The sequence below is a fragment of the Poecilia formosa genome, unplaced genomic scaffold, assembly GCF_000485575.1.
Source record: "Poecilia formosa unplaced genomic scaffold, Poecilia_formosa-5.1.2 Scaffold55, whole genome shotgun sequence".
NCBI classification, from domain to species: domain Eukaryota; kingdom Metazoa; phylum Chordata; class Actinopteri; order Cyprinodontiformes; family Poeciliidae; genus Poecilia; species Poecilia formosa.
In genome coordinates this window covers 356-23,933 of record NW_006799994.1, presented here as the reverse complement: position 1 = coordinate 23,933, position 23,578 = coordinate 356, and the positions used below count along the sequence as shown (strand labels likewise).

The 23,578-nt window shown below is 38.4% G+C and overlaps 1 protein-coding gene across 1 annotated transcript; it reads left to right on the top strand.

Annotated features, from left to right (window-relative positions):
- The first annotated feature begins 467 nt into the window (after positions 1–467).
- On the top strand, positions 468–23,309 carry n4bp1 (nedd4 binding protein 1). Its single transcript, XM_007553158.2, has 12 exons — positions 468–1,198; positions 7,657–7,884; positions 7,973–8,146; positions 8,888–9,399; positions 10,177–10,543; positions 11,362–11,694; positions 12,792–13,027; positions 18,047–18,177; positions 18,920–19,016; positions 19,642–19,749; positions 20,924–21,025; positions 21,102–23,309. The coding sequence occupies exons 1-12, from the start codon at positions 887–889 to the stop codon at positions 21,439–21,441; spliced, it is 2,940 nt and encodes a 979-aa protein (XP_007553220.1). The 5' UTR covers positions 468–886; the 3' UTR covers positions 21,442–23,309.
- Positions 23,310–23,578: the final 269 nt, after the last annotated feature.

Here is a 23,578-nt window from a genome sequence, read left to right as displayed (position 1 = left end):
AACATGTTTTTTTACATTTTGTTAAAAAACATGTTCATAAATTTTGTGACAGTTTATGAGACATAATCTGTGGAAAAAGAATTGATCTCTACCTCCTCTCTGAGTTATTTTTGATATCTGAAGAAATCCAGCGCTAAAGAGGAGTGTCTTCGCCTTGTCAATCATCCTCACTCACTGCTAAACGTGCTATTGACTGAGAAACGGTTTACCGTTACAGAAAAACAGTTTATCCGTCATCGTTGTGCTAACTCGCCTGAGCATTCACAATAGGATCTTCTGACATGCTGTAGTATTAGCAGAAATCAAGGCAGAGGAACCTATTTTTTCCCAGAATATTTGTCTTTTACCAATCTCTCAGGACAAATATGTAAAAAGAAAAAAAAGTATAAAGGTTACATACTGCAACTTTAATAGAATATTTTTGAATTGAATCAATCTCAAGCTAGTAACACTTGCTCACCACCAGAGGGCAGAGCGGTGGTTTTTACCCCGATGTGAAACCTATTTTTGTTTGTTTGATCCTCACATTTTAAATAATCTGTGATCTTATTTAATGATCAGGATGGCGTCAGAAATTTGGTTAGTTTGAGCGGAGTTTTTATTTTCTTAGCTGTCGGGCAGATAATCATCTTAGGACACAACACTCGACCGGGCTGTAGTGCTCTGATGAGGCCATCACTGGGACTTTCCGGATACGTCAGACCGAGCTTCCGACTTGTTAACGCTAGCTGCCGCCGCCGCCGCGTTCATGTCGTTAGAGGCGGTTAACGTTACGTCGCAGCTCCGTAACAAACGCAGACAAGAGGCCATGAAAACTCCCAGAAGCCGCCAGCAGCGCCTGGAGGTCTGAATATAGAGGCGCGGTGGTCAGAAGCGACAGGGCGGGATGTCAACAACTCGGCCTCTGCTCGGAATGAGACGAATCACCGAGCTCGCGTGCCCGGAGCAGCCGGGCAACAGGCTCCCTGCGTCGGCCGGGAGGCAGCAAGCGGAGGCCCCCACAGTGGACGAGTTTACGGTCCTGGAGGACAAAGAAGAGGAGCTGAAGTGTGCCAGGCCCCGAGTGGAGCAAGTTTTTAAAGTGACGTTTACAATTATTGGTCTGTTAGACCACACAGGACAGCCGCACGGCAGCAAAACATCCCGGCAGATATGGCTGCAGCTCCGGGGCAACAGAGACGACGTGTCCAAGGCGAAGGTGGGTTTCAACCGGCCTTTCTGTACGCAAACCAACGCTGTCACGTCGGTTTCTTTACATTAACCAACAGTTCACTGTGACCTGTTGCCGTTTGTAGTCAGAAATAAGGAAATCTAAAGTGCATATCGACTGTACCACTCCCTGGTGAACAGGTGTGTGTCAGTGGCATGAACCTCAACTTTATTGACCAACAGCTTCTCTGCCTCACTCCATTGTCTTAAAAACCTTAACTCAAAAAATTAACTTTATTATCTCACTTACTATTAGGTTTAAAATATTAATACAACCATTATTTGTTTGTATTTTCCCCTTCTGTCTTATTTAGTGTTTAAAAATCTCAAATCAACTGTTACTTTCTTGTCATCTCCCAAAATCTGTCATCAGTTTTCCAGGGTTTTAAGTGTTTTTTTGGACTTTGAAGTATTGATGCACCAATCAGTACAAGAATAATCTAATCTTCCAGTTTTCAGCAGGTGAAGAAAGCTCTTTATGAAATAAAAACTGACAACTAGTTCTATATCTCTACAGTTTCCACCCCAAAAGGATAGAAGAAAGGGTCTTTCCAGAGCAAACTGTCTAATTTTGATTATGTAAACAATAACTAAACTTTAAAAGCCTGTTTTGGACACTTTCTCTCATTGTAAAACGGATCATTTTTTTAGTTATTTGAGCAAAAATCTTCAAAACAGACTGTCAAAACCAGTTGTTTCAATGCTTAATATGACCTCTGGGATAATACGAACTGCTATGTTTTAAAAACTTTCAAAACATTTTGATGTAAAAACGAAATGGGTCCAACTGTCAGAGCTTTTAAATGTTACTGACTGCATATAACAGTCCTGATTGTCCTCAGTTTACATTGATATCTGGGAAAAGACACAGAAAATCACAAACATTAGCAAAACAAAACCAAAATAAACACAATTAAAAGTTCAACCCATAATCTTTGGCGAATAGTGAGTTGTTAGAATAAATGCTGGTTATTTGATCACAAATAAGAACAAAAAAAGTTAGTTTATTACTGTAAAATGGGATTTCCTAACTGAAAACTGTGATGATGCATATTCTAAATAAATAAAGAGCTTTTATTGTTTTTAAGCTAAAGGATTTGATGAAGATCTGACCCTTTACATATTTTTAGAAAAGCCTGACCAGTTAGCAGTTTAGTCGTTATCAGGACTGGTCTATATTTCGGGTATTTTGTTCTGTAATTCTGCAAATTCCTGAAACTACAATCTGCCCTAAAAAATAACAAACCATTAATTATTCAGTGCAGCTAAAAGTTTAATCCCAAATTAAGCAATTGGAGCACAAAAAGCAGCCCACACTCTGATTGTACCAGACAGACGACAAGGATTATTTATATATTGGTTACAGACTTATTGAGTTGTACAAGATTTTCATATTACATACAAAATTGTGTTTTGGGCAGAAAATCGGCTCTTTTTTTTGGTTTAAAGCTACTCACAATAGCTTTCTACCAAAAAGCTATTTACCTACTGCTCCTTATTTCTGTCCTAATTTGGGAAGCAAGCTTTGATTGGAGAGGTTGTGTAGCTCCAAATACACGACTACTATTGTTATTGTTAGCATGTATTATTTTTCCCTTGGTTTTGGAGCAATTTTCTGAGATTCCACATAAAGTTGGCAAAATACCAGTGGTTTGGCAGGGGGTGGTAACAATTACCCACATCCAAATTAAAAGAAGTGAATCCTGATCATGGCAAAACAATTGCAGCTCGTGTTTTCTTTGGCATTGTTTACTATTTCCTCTTAGTCACCAACTTCTTCCAGCTTGGATTGTTTAGTTGAAACAAAGAACAAAGTGAGACAGATGTGGAAAACCCCATTAAAGCAGATTTACTGTTGATAGCACAGAACATTGATGATTGAGAAAACTAAGTCATTCTTTTTGAAAGCTTTTGCATCTCTTGTCTTCATGTCTACTCATAAAATAAGTGTAAATGCTTTACTTCGGTAAAACAAACTCAATAAAAACAGAACATTAGTTTTTTATGTGACTGGATAAGTCATGAGGAGATAATTACTCAACCTTTAGAAGATGAGCATCACTATACAAGATTATAGTTTGTCCCAAATGAGCAACAACAAGCAGCACATATATATAATTTTGATTAAAACAGAATCAAAATTATAATTATTAAATGTCTGGTTTCAAGTATGAGATGCTAGAGATGAGATTTTGTTTTACCAAAAAGCATTTTTCATGAGTTGAATAGTAAAGTCTCCAGTCTGGTCTGCTTTATTTGACCTGTTTATGTTTTCTGTAATGAATCACAACAATGGATGAGGAGTTTTTATATACGAGGGTAAAATCTGTGTCATGCTGACAGCTCATATTCCTTCAAATGAGTCGGCTTCAGAGGGGTCTTTCACACTGACTCCCAACAATAAAATGTGTTTTATTTAACCTTCGTTTAACTCTGCAGGACACATTATGAACCATTTCTCATAACCACTACCTGGCGAAAGGAAATAGGAAATGATTTATTCAGTAAAATGTGTCACAGTGACTGCAGAAAACAATGAATTATGTTCAAGTTAAGTTATATTTAAAAAAAAACATGTTTCAACAAGTCTAATCAGTGTCATTTTTAATGCTGAGTAAACATAAATTTAATTAACATAAGGAATTTGTAATTTATTGATCTTAAGTATTTTCACAAAAAAAGTATTTTGGGTAACTTAATTTTGACACACTTGAAACTAGGATGGCACGGATAAATTGGCCAGCCAGTAAATCCTTAATTTTTGTTTTTATTCATTGTCTGTGATCAGCCAATAATCGCATCATAAACTGGTCTTATCTGCTGTTGCAAAAGTCTGAAAAGCAGCAACCTGGTCTCTTTCGCTGTTGCCAATTTGTTGTTTGTTGCAACTTTTCAGACAAAAAAAATTAACATTAGTGGATGATCGGCCAGAAAACTAGAAAACTGCAATTGGTACATTCCTACTTGAAAGTAGAGATTATACCTGTCACTATAATAATGGTAAATTTTCCCAGAAATTTATTATTTTGCTGGATGATAAATTTTCCTAGAAGTTATAGTGATGATATTGTTGTTTTGAGATCATTTTAAAATCATGTAATGCTTATGGTAAAGTAATGCAAGAACACATTCTCAAAGAACAATAAACTTTAACTTCTAATGAACATTTAACTCTAGAAATTGATTAAATATCCCAAATAAATAAAACAGAAACAACAAATACAATGAATTATGAAGGTTTAAAAAAATGACTAGTAGAGACTAAAACATCAGACTGAAAACCTTTGCAGTCCAGTTTTTGAAAGAACGAAAAGAGAACAACAATAAATCATGCAAATAGGAATTATTGAGCTTGTTGTAATTTATCATGTGATTAATTACACATTGTGACATTAATTTATTGTGACATTCCTAGTAGAGATTTGTATTTTAAATTAAAAAATTGCTAGAGAATTAAATGTCGTTTTTTTCCCTTTTTTCATCATAACCACAAAGAATCACAGAACTCAGTAAAATATCTCTTCACAAGTTGCAGAAGTTAAAAAAATGTGATGATTAGACAAAAATAACCACTTTCTCCACAAAAAGTCAATTTAGTTTGAAATGAATGTTTTACAGTGACTATACGGTTCGCCTGATTCTAGTTCTTTATTCAGTTTGGTTGCCAAGTTGGTTGTTTTGTTGTAAAGTTATGTTGCAGATTTTATAAAATATCTTTTAGCTTTTTGAGCTGCTGATGCAGTTTAACATATTTTCCACAACATTAAATGCTAACTAAACATTTCTGACCATAGCTGCAGTTTCAGAGCGAATTTTAACCAGGGGATCTCCACATAGGAAGTCCATGTTCTGGTTTTCTTTATCTGCCGTTTACATGAACACACCTGAGGTAATAATAATAATAATCTGGTCAGATGGATTTAAGGTTGGTCTCAAATCCTCTTTTTTGTTTGTTTGTGAATAGATCCTTTTGATTCACAGCACAATTTAAAAGTCATGTGAGCTGCAGCTCTGTTCAGACATAATGCTGTTGGCTTACTGAAAAACGGCATTTAGATCAAAAGTTAGCCACACATTATGGGTGTAATTTCCCACAGAAGAGACTCTTTCACACTTCTGCATCCTGTGTCACGAGTCTTGGTCGTGTTTCAGCAGCTGCTTTGAGCTCTGCCAGTCAAGCAAAACCAAAACGTTTCAGTGGAGATTTCATCAGCCTCCAATGATGAGCAGCAGTCAGTTTTAGCTTCCTACTACCAGAAAGCTTAGCTTCAGTGTTTCTGTTTATCCAGACTCTCTAAATTCAGTTTTTGTGTCCAAAAGTTTTAAAATGGCTTCAGGTACAGCTAGGAAATGTCATTTATCTGATGTTAACTTAGTTGTAATGGCTGATAACTGATATTTACCGATGCTACATGTATTTTTCCTCGAAACATTAAGAAAACGACCACAATGCCTACATTTATTCTCTGCTTGAAACATCTTTTGGTCCTGCACTGCATCAGTATCACATGACCAAACAAATGTCACATGACCAATCTCCTGTTGAAACACGAATGGCAACGAGATGCAAACAAACATCGGTTGTTAATATTGGCCCAGCTCTGCTTATCTTACGATACGATATGTAAATAAATGACTAAAATCGTCAGATTTGAGTGCAAATTCATCAGAGATATCAAAATTATCATATAAAGTGATATGAAAATTTGGGCCAATATCAAAATGCAATGTTACTGACAGATCTAGCTAGCTACAGTCAGTGAAGACTAATTATTTTATTTATTCTATATTTAATGTTATATTTAAATTTGAATGGGGTCTTTTTCAGCTTTTATTGAGATATATTTTTAATTTATTAACTTGTAATACATTTAATTTTAGTAAAGGCTTATTTTTTTAAAATCAATTTTATGTTTTCTAAAAATTTTATGATAATTTTTTATTTAGTTAACCAGTAATACATTGTTTTATCCAGTTTTATATTTTCACTAAAAGGTTTTGTTTGTTTTATTCTTTTCAACTTGATGTATAGTTTTGAATTTTCAACTTTCATATATATATTTTGTTAGCTTGTAATACATTTATTTCAGGTTTAAAGGTCATTTATTATATTATTTATTCTTTTTGAATTTTAGATTTTTTTTTCAATTATGAAACTCACATTTTTCATGAGTTGAATAGACAATTTTTTTAGGTTTAAATTTTTAATAAGGACCGTTTATACTTATGTTTGTATTTTTTGTCAACTCTGTTTTTTAAAAATTGTTTATTTTATTGTAAAGTGTTTTTTTTTCAGTAAATGTAATTTATTATCTATTACTTTTATGAAGTTGATGGTGTTTTTTTTTTATTATTTCCAGTTTCTATAAAAGTTTATTTTATTTTAAACAGTCTTTTCAGTAAAAGCTGAATCAGCCTCACCTTGTTTCTCTTGACTAACGCAGACCTGAGCTCCTGGGGTCATTGCTGACTAATTTCCCTCACGTCGAGTGTTTCGTTAATGCTAAACGGGCGTGTCACATTATCAGTCAGAACGCTGCTGATTCACCCAAACAGTATCTGAATCTGATTCATTGCAAATTGTTCAGTTTCAGCCTCACGTGACGTAAATTAATACAAATATCTTCCGACCTTACTTTCATTTTCTTTTTTCTTTTTTTTCTCTCTTCGCATTTGCTTAAATATGAAGAATTTTGCTCTTTTGTGATTTTGAAATCCATTTTTTTAGGGATGAAATGATTAATTGTGATTAATTAGTTATTAAAATAATCAACTAATTTAGTAATTGATTAATCGTTAACTGGAATATAAAGACCCTAAAAGAGGCCATTTGCTGAATGAATGATAGTCGGAGCAGTAATGAAGCGAAAGCTGTAAAATATGTATATACCTTTTGTATTTAATGAAAAAAACTTTGTAAATACGTTCTTCCCGAAACTCGCCAAGTGTCAAATTCTGAGAAGATTATCTCTTATTAAATACCTTTTGCTCTTCAATTATTGAATGATTCATCAGATTAATCGTAATAATTGATTATTGAAATAATTGTCAACTAATTTAGTAACTGATTAATCGTTACCTGGAGTATGCACATTAATAAAAAAGGCCATTTGTTGGAAGGACACACTATAGTAATATAAAGCTGTAAAAAATACACATGCACCTTTGGCTATTCAGTTAATAATGAGTTAATCAAAAAAAAGGTTATCCTTATAGCTTTTCTCATGTTATTGTAAGTATTTTTTTTAGCTGCAGATGCATCCTTTGTAACAAATCATCAAAGTAATTCTATATTGTTGCACTTTAGGCAATAAAATGTTAATTTTCTAATTTAAAAAAGGAATTGAATGAGTTATCTTTTCTAATTTATTATTTTATTCGTCAGAATGCTTGATTACTAAAACAGCCGTAAGCTGCAGCATTAATGTTTTAGTTTTTTCTCTGAAGGAGTATGTTCGAGGGCTCTGCGACCCGGAGCTGCAGAAAGAGGAGCACTATCCCACGGACATGCACTGCATCTTCGCCGGGGCCCGGGGCCTCTTCCTGGACAGGCTCATCCGGGACACCAGCGCCGAGGTTCTGGTGCCGGAACCGGGCCGTCTGTGGCTGGTGGGCCGAGCTGAGCCTGTTGTGATGGCGCAAAGCAGAGTTCAGCAGTTTGTTGCTCTCTTCCAAGTAGGACTGGTGAAATTACGTTCATCAAAGTTGCTGAGTTAGCAGTTATTTAGAGTTTTGTCTTCATTTGTTTGTGTTTTCTGCGCAGGAGAAGAAGAGTCTGCCAAGTGACAGAGAATCGGCGGTGAAGCGAGCGTTCAAGTCCTTCGTGGAGGAAAGAGATGATAAATACACCATGGAGCTCCTATTGCTGCCCAGTGCTCTGAAGGAGGAGTTATTGGGACTGGTTCACAGCCCCACCAGCACAAACACATTGGCACTGGTTGGTTAAATCCATATGATCTATGGCAAACGCTTCTAGGGAAAAAATGCAGGTTTATACTTACAGAATAATCAGAAAATCATCAAAAGGTCCATTTATTTCTGCAGTTGAGTCAGGCCTGGATGAAAAACTTATCATGATGCAAGCACTTCATATCTGTTGATAATTATTAATCAGTTTTTTTTGTTTTATATATCTGAAATAATACCAAACTGTTGGCATAACCTCCTGTTTTATCCACAGTTTTCACAACCTTTTTATTTTTAAGCAGTTATGAGACACAGTGACAAAACCAAAAACTGCTGCTGTGCAAGTCACTGTGCAGGTTGTTGCTAGGCAACCAAATTTGGAGGGTACTTGAAAGTTCTTATTATCCAGCAAGTTGTTGCTAGGTAACCAAAGAGTGAGTGAGCTAGTTGATGCCACCAACCCAGCTTAGTTAGCCGTGAGGTTGAGCATCTAAAGCCTTTCCTCTGCCTACCTGTTTGAGTCTGTTTACTGTATTCAATGACTAATGAATTAGTTGATGAATATTTCAATAATCAATTAATCATTTCAGTTTTTGCACCATGGCTCAAATTAGCTGCATTTGTACTCAAAAGTTTTGAGCCCTGAGTTTGAATGTTGGTCTATTTTTTAGTGCAAATATCTTAATATACTTGAGATAAGACAAAATTGGACCAAAAATACTTGGTAGTATTTTCTGTTTTTTCAGTGAATCATTTTTATTCCCACTATCAGGTCAACCAGGCGCTGCTTCCCAGCATGGCGGAGGTTGACCAGGACCGCTCACAGAGCAGCACTCCAGTGACAGAGCTCTCCAACCGCATCCTGGACACCAGCTTTGAGGAGAAAGGCGTTTCGGCGGCGGCGTCTGTCTGTGCAGGCGGGAAGGCGGGTTTGGGTCCAGAAGCGGTCCTGCTCAACGGCACCCGACCCTCACACAAGCGGCGCTCATCCGAGAGCGAGACTCGGGATACAAAGAGACAATACTCCCTGGAACGGAAGGAGGAGTCGCCAGAGAGGACGGCGAGGGAGCGACCCCGGGACAGGGAGGTCCGGGGTGCCGGCAGCAGCTGCAGGTCCAAAACCCCGTCTGCATCCTGTACGCTCTCCTCCTCCTCCTCCTGCTACTCAGGGAAAGCGAACACGGTGGCCGGTCCAATCACACAGGAGTCCGGCGAGGCCGTACCAGACGACGGTGAGGCTGTCAGCCCAGAAACCAACCTCCGCTGCCTGGTGAACTTTTTCAGGTAAATCTTGAAAGGGAAATTCACACCTTGCACGTTTTTGTTTTTCCATTTGGGATTCAGCTGCATTTAAAGACAAAAACACCCAGCCATTTTTTGGCAATAAATTAATGTTTTTTGTCGTCAAAATCCTTTTGAAAGTAGGAACTGCCCCATGCCTACTAAGCCCAATACAGCGCAGCCCGTTACCTAGCAACCCCATCAGAGTTCCGCCCGTTACCTAGCAACCCCATCAGAGTTCCGCCCATTACCTAGCAACCCCATCAGAGTTCCGCCCGTTACCTAGCAACCCCAGCAGAGTTCCGCCCGTTACCTAGCAACCCCAGCAGAGTTCTGCCCGTTACCTAGCAACCCCAGCAGAGTTCCGCCCGTTACCTAGCAACCCAAGCTGAGCTCCAGCACTTTTAGTCAACTGGAAGAGATGTTGTATTATATCTGTTTTTGTAATTTGTCACGGGATTGTAGATTTGAATTAATTTATTAGTTAAATTGAATTAATGTGAGTTACAACATTTAATTTCGCTTTGGGATCAATAAAGTGTTTTGAATTTGAATTAGCTTATGCTATTATAATCTTGTACAGTGCACCAAATGTGTTCTCTGTATAAGGTGAGAGAGATGTTTCAAAACCTAAAATTTGTCCCTGCTGTAGAATAAAGCACAATACCACAAAACATTATTAATAACAGTAACAAATTATGTACTTTAAGGGCTTGAATTTTACCTTGGGCACCATTTAAAAGTTGTAGCTATATTGTGAGATTTACATTTCCTTTCCAGAACCATGGGCTACCAGCAGGAAGTGGTGGAGCGCGTCGTCAAGGCGACGGGGCAGACGGAGGACACCTTTCTAATCCTGGAGAAAATAGTTGAAGAAACCAAACGTTGTGAGCAGGACTGCAAAGTAGGGGACAGAGAGAGACGAATGAACTCCGTGCGTCCCGCCGACACCCTCTGCTCCTCTTCCTCCTCCTCTTCTTCCTCCTCGTCTTCGTCGGCCTCGTCAATGACGTCCCGTTTCAGGGAAAAGGAGCTGGGAGACTCTGGGAGGTCGAAGGAGAACATAAAGCCGAGCCAGCGAGGAGGAAGCAGCAACGGGTTGGGACACCGGCGGAAGTGCAGCGGCAGTGAGACGAGCACTCAGCAGGTAATCTCACATCAAGCCACAAATAATCCCATAATCCTCATTTCTGGCCATTACAGCACAATCCTTACGTTTTAAAGCTTCCATTAATCTGTCAATTTGCTGTGCATACCAATACATTTTGTTATTAAGGGACAAATAAAGAATCACTCTAGACTAGAATAAACGTTGTAAAACCAAGGACGAATCTTGAATGGGGCTGCAACCAGTCATTGTTTTACTATAACAGATCAGTATAACAGATCTACAGACTAGGCGTGCACCGATTGCAGTTTTTTGGCCGATCTCCGATTATTGATCTTTAAAAAGCCTGACTGCCGATTCCGATTTTGGCCGGTACTGAATTTTTTTGTCTGAAACGTCGCAGAATATATAGCAAGAAAGTTGCTGAGTTTTCCAACAGTGGGGCGACTGCAAACGTGCAGACCTGAGCTGGTGGGCCGGTCTGTCAGTCAGACCTCTCACTGCAGAACAGAAGAAGACGGGGTTCATTTCTAGACCTTTGTTGAGGTAGAAAAGATCGGCTTCACATCCAAGTATCAATGGATCACAGATCTCCCAAAATTAGCGAAATCAGCACCAATAAATCAGCTTGCTGATGAATTGGTTCACCGTATTAAACAAATGGGGGTTTTAGCCTTGATTTAAAGGAATTCAGAGTTTCAGCAGCTTTGCAGAGGAAAATCTGCAAAGCTGCTGCTTCCAGACTTTAATCCCCACACTTAAACTTTAAAGTAACAATTTAAAGTTGAAGAAATCTTGATTAAATTTGTTTAAATAAATAAACATGTATTTATTTCTGTGTATCACATCCTTTTTAGGCCATCACAATCAAGAGAAGCTCCAGTGCTCAGGGCGGAGCAGGGAACTACGAAGTGATTACGATCGACGATGACGACAACATCATCCCCACCAGCGCCAAAACGGCAGACGGTCGAATGTCCCGGATAATGACGATGCCGCACCCTGACCCCACGCAGTCCGGGTCCCGAACAGACTACCTGGCGCGAGGAGGGGGCGGGGTCACGCAGCGGGACTACCTGTCTCGATGTGGGACTCAAACTTTGGGCGGACCAGTGAAGGTGGAGAGCGTTACGGCGCTGCGCAGCACGGCGCAGTGGCTGAGTAACGCCTCTCTGGCTTCAACTCCCAGCGTGAGTTTCTGTTTGTTTGGTTTTGTTGAATTATGGGTTAATTTCTCCATCCAGTCCAGGCTCAGGCACTGTAAAAACACAATATCTTACCAAGTATTTTTGGTGTAGTTTGTAGTGCAAATATCTTTGTACACTTTAATTCAAAACTAACTCATAAGTAACTTTTCAGCAAGATGTCAGAGCTTGTTTTAAGTCAATGATTTAGTATTGATGAAACGGTTCTTATTCCCTTGGCAGATTATTTCACTGATAACAGGGAAAAAATGTCTTGTTATAAGTGGATTTATCTGGATGGATCTAGTTCTTTTTCATCAATATTAAAGAGTTACTGACTTTAAACAAGCTCTGACATCTTGCTAAAAATAGTAATTTAGTTTTGTCTTATTTTAAGTGTACTAAGATATTCACAAAAATACTTGGTGAGTTTTTGTGTTTTTTCAGTGCTGACGTTTTGATTGTAGTTATTCCATAACAACTGCTGCCCTGTTTGTCCATTTATAGCAAATCGTACTCCAGTTTTACTAAATGCTATGAAAAGTGATTAAAGGTGTTTTTACACCTGATAGTTGGTAGACTCAGTTTAATTGGGACAAAAAAACAACATTGATATATTTTTATCTGCTGCGGTTCTGTCATACTGCACTGAGTCAAAACATGTTACCCTCCTCGCCTGTGGGGGCGCTGCTCCATGAACAACTGAAGGAAATGACACAGAAACCTCTGAAGAAGAACCTGAGTGCAACTTCCTTCTTTTTGAAATGTAAACAAAAATGGAGTTGTCAGATTTTAGCAGTTGTAGGATTTCTTTTTTGTCTTTGGTCATAAGATCATAAAAATTTATTTCGCTAACGCTAGAAACACGCGTTTCTAGTGCTAGCGAACCTAGACTAGTTGAGTTTTTGCTCTTTTTAATTCTGTAGTTGGACATGACTCCAGCCTTGGAGTCTTGCTCTGTTTTATTAGTTTTTATTTACTTTCATTAGTTTTTTTATGTTTTGTAGTGTTACTTTCTAACATCAGATTTGACTTAAAGCTGAGAATGAGCTGCTGCTCTGAGTTCCCTCCCCTAAGTGTTCCTGCTTCCTGTGTCCTCCCAGTCGGCTCAGCCCATCAACCGGACCGCAGCCTCTGCCTACCAAACCATCAGCCACGTGAACTTCCAGGGCGGCGTGGCCCGGACCCCGCCTGCCAACGATCCGCCAGCCCCGCCGGTCACCGGCCTGGCCCGGTTCCACCAGTCGCTGCGGACCCAGTTCACCTTGAACCTGCCGAACGAGCGGGGGAACCCGGACCTCAGGCACATCATCATAGACGGCAGCAACGTGGCGATGGCGTGAGTCTGCACACAGCTTCTCACTTCTTGGTCACTTTCAGTCCTTTAGGTGTCGAGTCGCCACAAAACTCTTGAGATGATGAACTGGAAGTGTTAGAGTAGGAGGGGAAGCGTAGGCTCCTTTTCCTGCCACATAAAATCTCATATGATTCACAATAAACAAAGAATATTGACACGTGTGTATTGAAAATAAACTATTACAGCAGGCCTGAAACTGACAGTTCAGGCCTGCTGGGACTAAAAATGTCGAAGTCGTCAATTAATCGATTATTACTGATAATTAATCCTGTGTTAATGTTAAGTCAAAGGAAAGACTGAGCCTTTTTTACCTGCATGTTCATCCTTTGCTACAAATGATCAAGCATACACAAAAATAATGTTATTGCATTTTAGGCAATAAAATTTTTATTTTTTTTTATTTCAAAAAGGAATTAAGTTGTTTTCTGTATTTCTAATATTATATAAAAAGGGTGAAGTGTAATTGTTAGAAACAGCCTCAGCTTTATCAGCAAAAATAAGACTTTTTGTGACAGAATGACAATCTGATTTCACTTTTAAGAAAAACCATGACTAACATTTTGATAAGAATCGTCCACCTCCCTCATTACTCACCTTTGGGGTGAAAATGCGATACCGCTGTGGTTCAGGTGTAAACAGGAGTTACTGGCACACCGTGAGCGATCAGTCATTGGCTTTTTTTGGCTGAAATTGAGATTTTCTTTAAGCGCCGCTTGAGTCAATCCTCGTTTTCTGAGATAATACAAAAACAAAGAAGGGAGTAAATGTTGGTAATAAGTGCCAGTCATAACCGGCTCATGTTGATATTTCGTCAGAATCAGTTTTAGTTTGATTTTTTTTTTTAATTTAAGAATCTGTGTGAAGCTGCAACTCATCTGATGACAAATCGAATCTGTGTTAAGTTGGTGTCGCGTCCCACACCGCGTACTACATGTTCTCCTTTTGACTCGCGAAGCCGCCCCCTTCCCATCAGCACCGTCGCCGCTTCATGCACGCGCCACACAAAACCATGCGTGCAGGTCTGTGCTACAACCCCGGCGTCGTTGGCGCGCCCACGCCTTCACATGTTGTTGTGACTCATCACGTTTGGGTATGACTGTGCGCAGGCCTCAGAGCAGCTGTTGCACCATGTCGAAGCGAGGGCGGCTTGTTACGGAGGTGTTTCTCAGAACAAAATACCTTTTCTAGTAACAAAAAGAAAATCAGCGATTTCAATCTCTGATTGATCCAGAAGCTGTTTGTCACGGACTTAATGTGCAGATGAAGATGAAAGGAGTTTTTGCTTTCACTTTGATTTATGGGTTCGGTCTTCATCCTGCATGACCTTATCCTGACTCTCTGCTTGTGCAACTACTTCCTTTCACGTTCTGGTTTCTTCCTTCCTTCCTCCTGCTTTACCCGAACTGTGCCCATCATGCACCTCTGACTCAGCCCAATGTTTCAACATGACCAGCAGTTCGGTTCTGCCTGTTTTTCTTACAACACCAAAGTGTTTCACTGGGATTTTATGTGACAAATAAATAGCAGAAAGTATATCATCCATTTATTTTCAACCCCATTTACTCCGACAACCCTCGTTACACTGCAAAAACACCAAGTATTACCAAGTATTTCGGTAAAATCAAAAAATCTTAGTACACTTGAAATAAATCAAAACTAACTCATAAGTAGCATTTCAGGTAGATATAAGAGCTTGTTTTAAGTAAATTATTCTTTAATATTGATGGAAAAGTACTAGTTTAACAGAGTATATCATTTTAAAATAGCAAAGTCCAGATGTGATTTATGTAAACAATTTCTTCCAGTACAGAGTCAAAAGGTCCGTCTTGATTTACTTCTACAGTTGTTCTCTCCATGCTAAAGGTCTGAAGTTATTTTATCAATTATTTTGATGATTAATCGGATAAAAACAATTAATTACTGCTTTGAGTGTTCAGAGAAGGTTCTTTTTTAATCTTAAATGCAAAATGCATTTGGTTTTAGTACAGTTTTTGCTTAATTACTGCTTTGAGTGTGTAGGTTTTATTAGCAAGTGGCCATTTTTGAATCTGTATATTCCAGTTAACGATTAATTGATGACTATAATAGTTGACAATTATGTCAATAATCGATTAATCGTGACTATTCTGATTAATTGTTTCAGCGCTAGTTAGAAAAAAACCTCTTCAGTGATCAAATCTGTCAGGAATTTATTATAAAATCTAATTTATTGAGAGTTTATCACTAAATAATATTTCAAAAAGTTTTTATTTAGTTTAAAAAAACGTCCCAGTGAAGGCTCACTGACCAGGACATGCCCTGATCCTAAAAAACACTCATTTAAAATCATTCAAATGAAGTTGAGCCCTTTTCCCTCCTTTGGTTGCGTTTCCGCAGAGTTTGGTGATTATTACACGACTTACCCCACTTTCATGTCATTCATCACTTTCTCTCTCAGCAGCTGTGGGAACTTCCCTGCTCTTTGCTTGCATTGACCCCTGGCTGAAAACGATCTGCCTCTGAATGCACCCTGTTTAGACTCTGACATGTTTGTAGAGTTAAAACACCAGGGAAAGTGAAACGGGTCTGCAATGTTTCCCCCTGATCAGTGTCACAAGTCTCGGCAGCAACTTCCTCAGATTTCAAGTTGGAAAATTTTATCTCTTTAGTTTATGACAGCATCTGCCGTGTTTTAGTGCCTGTTTCTGCTGCAGCTTTGTAACTCATTGCATCACCGTTTGCCCCAAAAGTCCCAATAATCTTCCTTCTTGGTTGTTCTTTTGGCCGCGTAACGTCAGCCTGGAAGGAAAGCTGCTAAATATTGTTTGTGGCATCACTAACCTGTTCAGGCTGCCTGCATGCGTCTCTGTGAAACCACAGCTCACGTGAGTCCAGATCTAAAACTCGATAGTAACCCGAGCAGAAAGGGAAAGAACCAGCGCAGACGGGAGAGATATTCTCATGACGAGGAGGAATTTTAATTTAAAAATTTTAACTCCTGAGAACATGGTACAGACAAAACTCTGAGTGGCTTAGTTTAAGATTCACCTGAATCTAAAAAAATCTGCTTTTGGTATCCAATTATTAATTGGTTAATGCAGAAAAATATTCAGATTTGATCAGGTTACTAGATTAGTTGATGATTAATCATGACTAATCTCTTTAATTGTTACTTAAAAAAATCAACAGATCAGCTCTTCACTGTAAGCAGAAAAGGCTGAGAGTTTAACCTTTTAATGTTTGGAAGCATTTTTAGCTGCAGATTCATCTTTTGCTACAAAAGCTCAAGCGTTCACTAAATGAAAGCTGGCACTGCATTTTAAAAAAGGTTTTCTTATTTAGAAAAGGAATTGAACCATTTACTTGTTTGCGTCTTTTTATATAAAGAAAAAACTCTTAAGTGGTTAAATGAAAAATCTGCAGAATGTGGCCATCTATTTCATCCAATTAATCATCAGAATAATCGATTAATAAAATAATCGTTAGTTGCAATCATATCGTCCAGCATGATTTGTTATCGTGACAGGCCTACGTCTCTCTCCATAGCTAAAAATAGCGCCTAGCATACTTGCGTCAACGGCGTGGGCGTTAGCAGAAGCGAGAGCGATGTTGTGCAACATAAATAACCTTCCGGCCAGATCACACTGCGCCGAATAGCTTAACAGTATTTATTATTACAAAATATTTAATTAATTTTTGAGGCAGGTTAATTTGCCTCCAGGATTTTTTTTAAAAATTGTTGTACCTGAATTATCCATCAGTGATGACAGAAACTTTGTGCTATTTTTAACAAACATTGCTGCTCAAACAAACAAACAGAAAAATCCCTGACACGTATTGGTTTGGTGGTTTGGGCCTGATGAACAGCACCAGAGATCTGCTGGCTCTGATAACGTCGATAGTTGTGCGATTTGTCTGCAGCTTCCTGCTCAGGGAGTTTCTCATCTGGGCTGCTGCTGGTTGTTTGCGTTGCGGTTTTTGTTACCCTACCTACCAGCATGTTGAACTGGAGCCGTCTGACGTGCGCTTGCAGTTTGTGCACGTCACCGGCGACATTGTGTGTCAGCTGATATTTTAAATTGTGTCTCCTGGAAGTTTTGTAGAGGCTAATTAAAGCCTGTTTTCTTTGAAGTTGTTGCTAATCTTTAAAATGTTTGGGTTCGTTGTTTCTGATTGCATCATAGTCACAGATGTTTGTTCATTCAGTTTCAGGTGAATTTCTGCAAAGCAAGAGTCATATTTTCCACCCCTGAATTAAATAGATTTACCCTTTTTGAGCTGCTGATTCAGTTTATTTCCCCACACTTTTATGAAGCTGCATCTGAAATTAAATAAGGCTTCTGCAAAATGTGTATTAAACATCATTAATGATGACATTCAAAATTCTTATGACTGGAAATTTATCACAATAAAGGATAAGCAATACAATAAATGCTCAGCCCTAAGTCAGAGCTATAATTAAGCAATGTATAATATAATGTACCAAAACGGTGTACATTTTGCATTTAATATGAAAAAAAATCTGTTTCTGTAAGTATTTTTATCCAGAACTCCTCCAGGGGCATCTTTATCTTCATCTGGTTCAAATTTTATTACACAGTCAATAATTGGTTAATCCAAATACTCAACAGATTAGGCTTACGCTGTATTAATGTAAAGTAAAGCAGAAATGGCCGAGCTTTTCACATGTAGACGTTAGAATTAGTCGTTTTGCTGTAGATGCATCGTTTGCTACAAATTATCAAACATACACTAAAAGGAATGCTATGTTACTGCAACAGAGGCAATAAATTGTTCATTTTATTTTTTAAAAAGGATTTGAATTCTGTTTGTTTGCATTTTTTACGGAATTTTAATATTGTAAAAAAACAAGCTTAAGAGATTAAATGAAAAATCTGCAGAATTTATCATGTTAATTGTCAGAATAATCGATGGAAAACTAAAATAACCGTTGGCTTCAGACCTACTCCATTGCATCTTTTTATGTTGTTTTGAAGTTTAATTTCTTTTTATTTTTTGTAGTCATGGCCTTCACCGGTTCTTTTCGTGCCGCGGCATTGCTCTGGCCGTGGAAATGTTCTGGCGGAGAGGCCACAGGGAGATCACCGTGTTCGTTCCACAGTGGCGTCAGAAGAGGGACCGACTCGCTACAGGTAAACCTGAGCTCACCTTAAAGTTCAAAACTAAGCATCTTTCTGTGTTTAGCTATATATACACATATAAATATTTCGATAGATAATACGTTTAATAGAATATTCAATAATCAATATTTACAGCATGTTGGGAATTGAAGAAAAAGACTTTAGCTGGTCAAACTCTCAGGGTTGCTAGGTAACCAAAGTGGGAACTCCTTCTTTGGTTGCCTAGCAACAGCTTGTTAAGTAACTTGTACAGCAGCAGTGTCAGGTTTTGCCTCATAACTGCCTAAAAATAATAATAATAAAACGATGTGGAGTGAAAACTACAGTTAAAACAGGAAAGGTCATGCCACCAGTTGGCAGTATTTCAGATATTTAAAACACAAACCTAATCAATAATTATTGATCTCGACTGTTTTGCAGCTGTTTCATCCAGTTCTCAATGATGATATTGAGACCAAATTGGTATCATTATCTGATTATTATTTTTCCTCTCTTATCATATTAATGTGTTCTTAAAATATTTTGGAAACACCTATAAGTTTTATTTCTATTTTAGGTTTAAACAAAAATAATAAAAAGAAAAGGTGTCAATGTTGGAGATACTGGCCTTGTATTTTCCACATTATTACAAACCTCTAATCTCAACACAAAGTGATAAACCTCAAATTCAGGGACATTTTTAATTTACTCAAATACTTCAGATCATCATTTGACTCCACATATCTTGTTCTTAGCCATATTTTTTTTATTCCAGAGCAACACTTTCTGAACCAGCTGGAAGACCTGCGGCTGCTGTCCTTCACCCCCTCCAGAGAAGTCTGCGGCCAGAGAATATCTTCACATGACGACAGGTAAAAATAAAAAACGTTTTCACCTCATTTTCCACCATAAAAGTGGCTTAAAAAGCACAGCTACATATTTACATAGAAAACATTTAGGTTGGTTACCCTACCCATGCTAAATTACCAATATGAACTAAGTGATAGTAAGATAAACTAAGTTAAATTGTGTAAACAAAAAACAATAATGGGCTAAACCTAGAAAAAGTAAGCTAGCAACATAAAAAAATTTTAAATAAGCTAAAATGTGATAAAGTGTAGCTAGCATAAGAAGCTAATTTATTTCTCTGTAAATGAGAAAATCTGGTGGAAGAAAACTGAAATGAAACTTTTACTCAAGTTTTTCAGATGGTCTACAAATGATCAAGAGAAGCCTCATCCTTTTGTTAAATCTCTTAAATGTGAAGCTTTGGCATTGAATAGATATTTGAGGAAACTCTGGAAATATCTCTGAAAGTTTGCCGGTTCCACTTGAAGTCAGATTGTGTCATAAATGCCTTCAGACTGAAAACAGGATCCTGACTGAGCTCTTCAGGTTTTCCTCTCCGCTCTGGAAATGTCTGACCTTTGAACGCCGGGAAAATCCTGAGTGTCTAATCCAAACAATCCACTCTGCCTCTTTTTTTTTTTTTTCCAGGTTCCTGCTCCACCTAGCAGAGAAGACAGACGGGATAATCGTCACCAACGACAACCTGCGGGACTTTGTTGACACCTCGGACACATGGCGTCGGATCATTCAAGAGAGGTGATTGGTTGCGATTTGTAGAGTTCAGTTTGTCAGACGCTGACGTGTTTCATTACCCTGAGAGATGCTGGAAAGTCCAGCGACGCAGCTGACTAATAAAGATTTATAGCTTGTTTAGCTTTACTGAAAAAGTTCCTCTGAGAAAGAGGAAACAGAATCTTCACAGGAACTTGTTCTAATTAGTGAAATATTCACGTGTTTAATGTATTCCATAATATCCGTGGCACATTTTCTATTTTTCTTTTCATTTGACTCACATTTGTATTATATTTTAATGGAACATGATATTATAATGTTTTGCTTCTTTAATTGGAGATAATCAATGTTTCTTAGATTCATTTACAGACCAGAAGATAAAATAATTTTTAATCAAAATAAGTCTTAAATGTCTAAATTATTCCTAGTTTTCTAGTGAAACATTTAAAGAGACAATGCAATGTAAATATAAATACTTTTTTTTTTGCCATTTTGCTGAAATATGTGAGTGTTAACAGCTGATATTTATTCAAAGTTTAAATGCTAAAAGCAGCTGTAGACACTCAGAAATATTTTTATTTTCTGTGATTTTCTCACCACCTACTGGTTGTTTTGTGTATTACATCAAGGTGAGCACCATATTTTACCTGAAAGCAGCGTTTTCTTCATGCCCTTTATATTACATTCTAACATTTAGTCACAGAAACACAAAAGGATGGTGATTCTGTCAAACTGAGGACTGTCCGGGCTCCAAACACAGCCTAATGTATGTTAGTAATTTAAAACTGAATTTCACGAGAACAAATTTATGTGACCAGGTTTTCCTGAAATCTAATACTGAATGTTTTTCCATTTCAAAGTGAGTTTTCTGGGGCATTTCATGGGAAATTCTACTGAATGTGATATTTATTGTAAAGAGTCAAACAGTCTCTGGACTTTTTTAAATACTGCTCTGTTGCTTACTGATCACGATAAATGACAATACTGTAAAAGCCCATTACTACCTGTGAGTGTAAACTTTGAGTTTGGGGGCGTGGCCAGCAGCAGCTTATTTGGATTTAAAGTGACAGAGGCCCTAAAACACACCTGTCCTAGCCAGGTAAAGGAAGCATAATAGCTCACCTTTACAAATTGCTGTTGGTTTTTCAATATGAAATTTTCCATTTGTGTGAACGCTGCACTTTGCGTTTCCTGACAGGCTTCTTCAGTTTACCTTCGTTGAGGATCACTTCATGATTCCTGACGACCCACTTGGAAAAGACGGACCCCACCTGGACGACTTCCTGCGGAAAGACAACAGGTGAGTCATCCGCTGTGTTTCTGTGACTCTGGTTGTTCGGGATTTATCTGCAGCCTGTTTCTTCTTCTCTCTCCAGGAGAGTTTCCCCGCCGCTGTTCCACCCTCCGGATTTCCGGGCCTCGTCCCAGCAGCAGCAGCAGCCCGTTAACGTCCAGACTCTGCGTAACCCCGCCTCCCTGACGGCCCACCCCACCGCACACTGGCCGCACTCAGGGCCGCCCGAGTGGCACCCTCCGCGCCGCTCGCCCTCGCCGTCGCCTGCTCCGCCGCCGCAGCGGTCGCCGGGGGAGACATCAGAGCTGAAGAGGAAGCTGTACGATATCTTTCCTGACCAGAAGCAGCGGATCGACCGGATCCTCAGCGACAACCCGTACATGAGAGACCTGAACGCGCTGTCGGGTCTGCTGCTGGGGTGAACCGCCGCCCGACCACCATCTTCTTCTTCTCCTCGTCGGAGGGCACAGAAACTGTTTATTAAACTAGCTGCTATCTGCAATGAATATTTTCTGGGATTTTTTTTTTTCCATCGTTTTTTTATCTTTTGCTTTCTGGTCCATCGAGGTGAGCAGCACCACTGTCTGCAGAACATAACCGAAACGATTTCTGTATTTCAGCAAGAAAAATTCTGTGTTTGTCTGGGAATAAAGTCTCTGCTAGCGATCAACGAGACTTTCAACTTTCACTCCGAAGGTTGGGAGAGTTTAACAAGATACACAGAATCTCATGTTGAAGAGGGTTAACTTTGTTTATAAGTGTTTACCGTTGGAAATCGTACTTTCAGTCAACTGGTCGCCCTCCTCGCTTTCCCTCCATTTTGCTACTGAAGCACAGAAACGCGTCGACTTTACGCTGCGACTTGTTTCTGAAATGATAAAACCTGACCACTAGGTGGCGATGGCATTGTCCAACAACATACATAAAGATGGAAAGTAATTTTTTTCAGGATGAATAATTGTTTTTACCACCACACTGGTTCTAGAGGTAAACCAGAATCAACCGGCTTTAGTTTAATCCTCCATTTTGAATTTTTGGGGAGATCAGCATGGCCATTTATCACCAATCTGATTTCTAATTTCTGCTTTAAGCATCAGGCTACATTTATAAACACTATTTACAACATTTTCAAGCAGCCCTCCAGTCAGGAGTTACACACACAGTTCCAAGCTGCATTTATAAATGCCAGCTTTCGATTTGAAAGTCTACAAATTTATGTTTAAATCTGGATTTATGAACAGTTTGGTTGATGTTAATCAAACTCAGTTTTTATAGCACCTTATATAAATAAATATGGGCTTCCTGAAATGCTGCTTAAATTGTTAGTTTGCTTTGGTTCAGCACCAAGTTGGTTGAGAAGGAAATAACTTGTTTATTTTTACCATTTTTCATCCAGTAAAACTTTTTTTCCAGCAGGTTGATGAGCTCTGAGACAGTTTTGCAGAAAACGTACATGGATTATTTAAAAAATCAGTTCAGTGAATAAAAGGTGGCAACAATGTATTAGTTTGTTTAGGAAAATATAGAAGCAGGTCAGCATAAAGCTGTTTTCAGAGGCATGTGGTGCAGGTTGTAGTGACATCTAGTGGCACAAGCTGCAAACTGCAGCAGTAGCAACATGGTTGAGTGGGGAGGGCAACCTGCTATTTTGTGAAAAACATCCATATTTTCCTTCAAAATGTGTAGGAATGTGTAACAACTTGACCCAGGTTTGTAAACAATTGACTGAGGATCCTGAGCTTAAAAATTCCCACAACAAACCAGAATTTACTGCTTTGATGATCTCTTTAAAAAAAAAAAAAATACAAAGAAAACCCATCAGAGTTGGATGAGCGTTCAGTTCTGAGGTATTCGGTGAGTTATGAACCTTGGTTTGGAAGCGATGGAAACAAACACTACAATATTTATCTTCTGATTACACCTCGAACCTGAGGTTTTCTTATTGTTTTCAGTTCTGAGTTACATTTGGAACTAAAGTGAAATGCACTGAAGAGAAAAGCTGAGCGAGCAGATAAACGTTTCATGTTTATCTCCTTAAAACTCAGAAGGTGGCTGCAATTTTCAGATCTAACAACCCTCTAGTTTTTGCTAAATTCAAAACTTTCATGTGTTTAAAGGATGTTATGTTGTAAGGGTTACTGAAGGATTCCCCCCCCCCCTTGTATTATAATTCTTCTGTGTATATTGATTTTTTTGTCTTGTAAATATTCACATTTTTGCTTACAGTGCACATATGGTTTAATGTATGTTCAAAATCCAGAATAAATGCAGCCTTCCCCATCAAACATCAGCTGCTCTGTTTGTTTTCTGCAATATTTTAATCAGCTTCTCATTTTTAATAAATGCATTGTAGCGCGTGTACTATTTGCCATATTTTTTATGTCTTACTTTTTATATATGCTTGTTTACAAAAATCTGAGAAAATTCAACCCTATTTGAAGCTCCCCTGCACTTTCCAGCAGAAACTTCACATTTTGAGCGACTCAAATTAAGAAAATAAACCAATTTCATAAAAACACGGCAATTTGGAAAAAATACGTTTCTTAGATTAGAGTCACG

What these genes read in the sequence shown, in the direction of transcription:
- n4bp1 (XM_007553158.2), top strand. Translation starts at nt 887, where the DNA reads ATGTCAACAACTCGGCCTCTGCTCGGAATGAGACGAATCACCGAGCTC. An exon ending in GCACAAACACATTGGCACTG is followed by an intron (nt 8,147 to 8,887) that starts GTTGGTTAAATC and finishes TCCCACTATCAG; the next exon opens with GTCAACCAGGCGCTGCTTCC. An exon ending in CTCTGGCTTCAACTCCCAGC is followed by an intron (nt 11,695 to 12,791) that starts GTGAGTTTCTGT and finishes GTGTCCTCCCAG; the next exon opens with TCGGCTCAGCCCATCAACCG.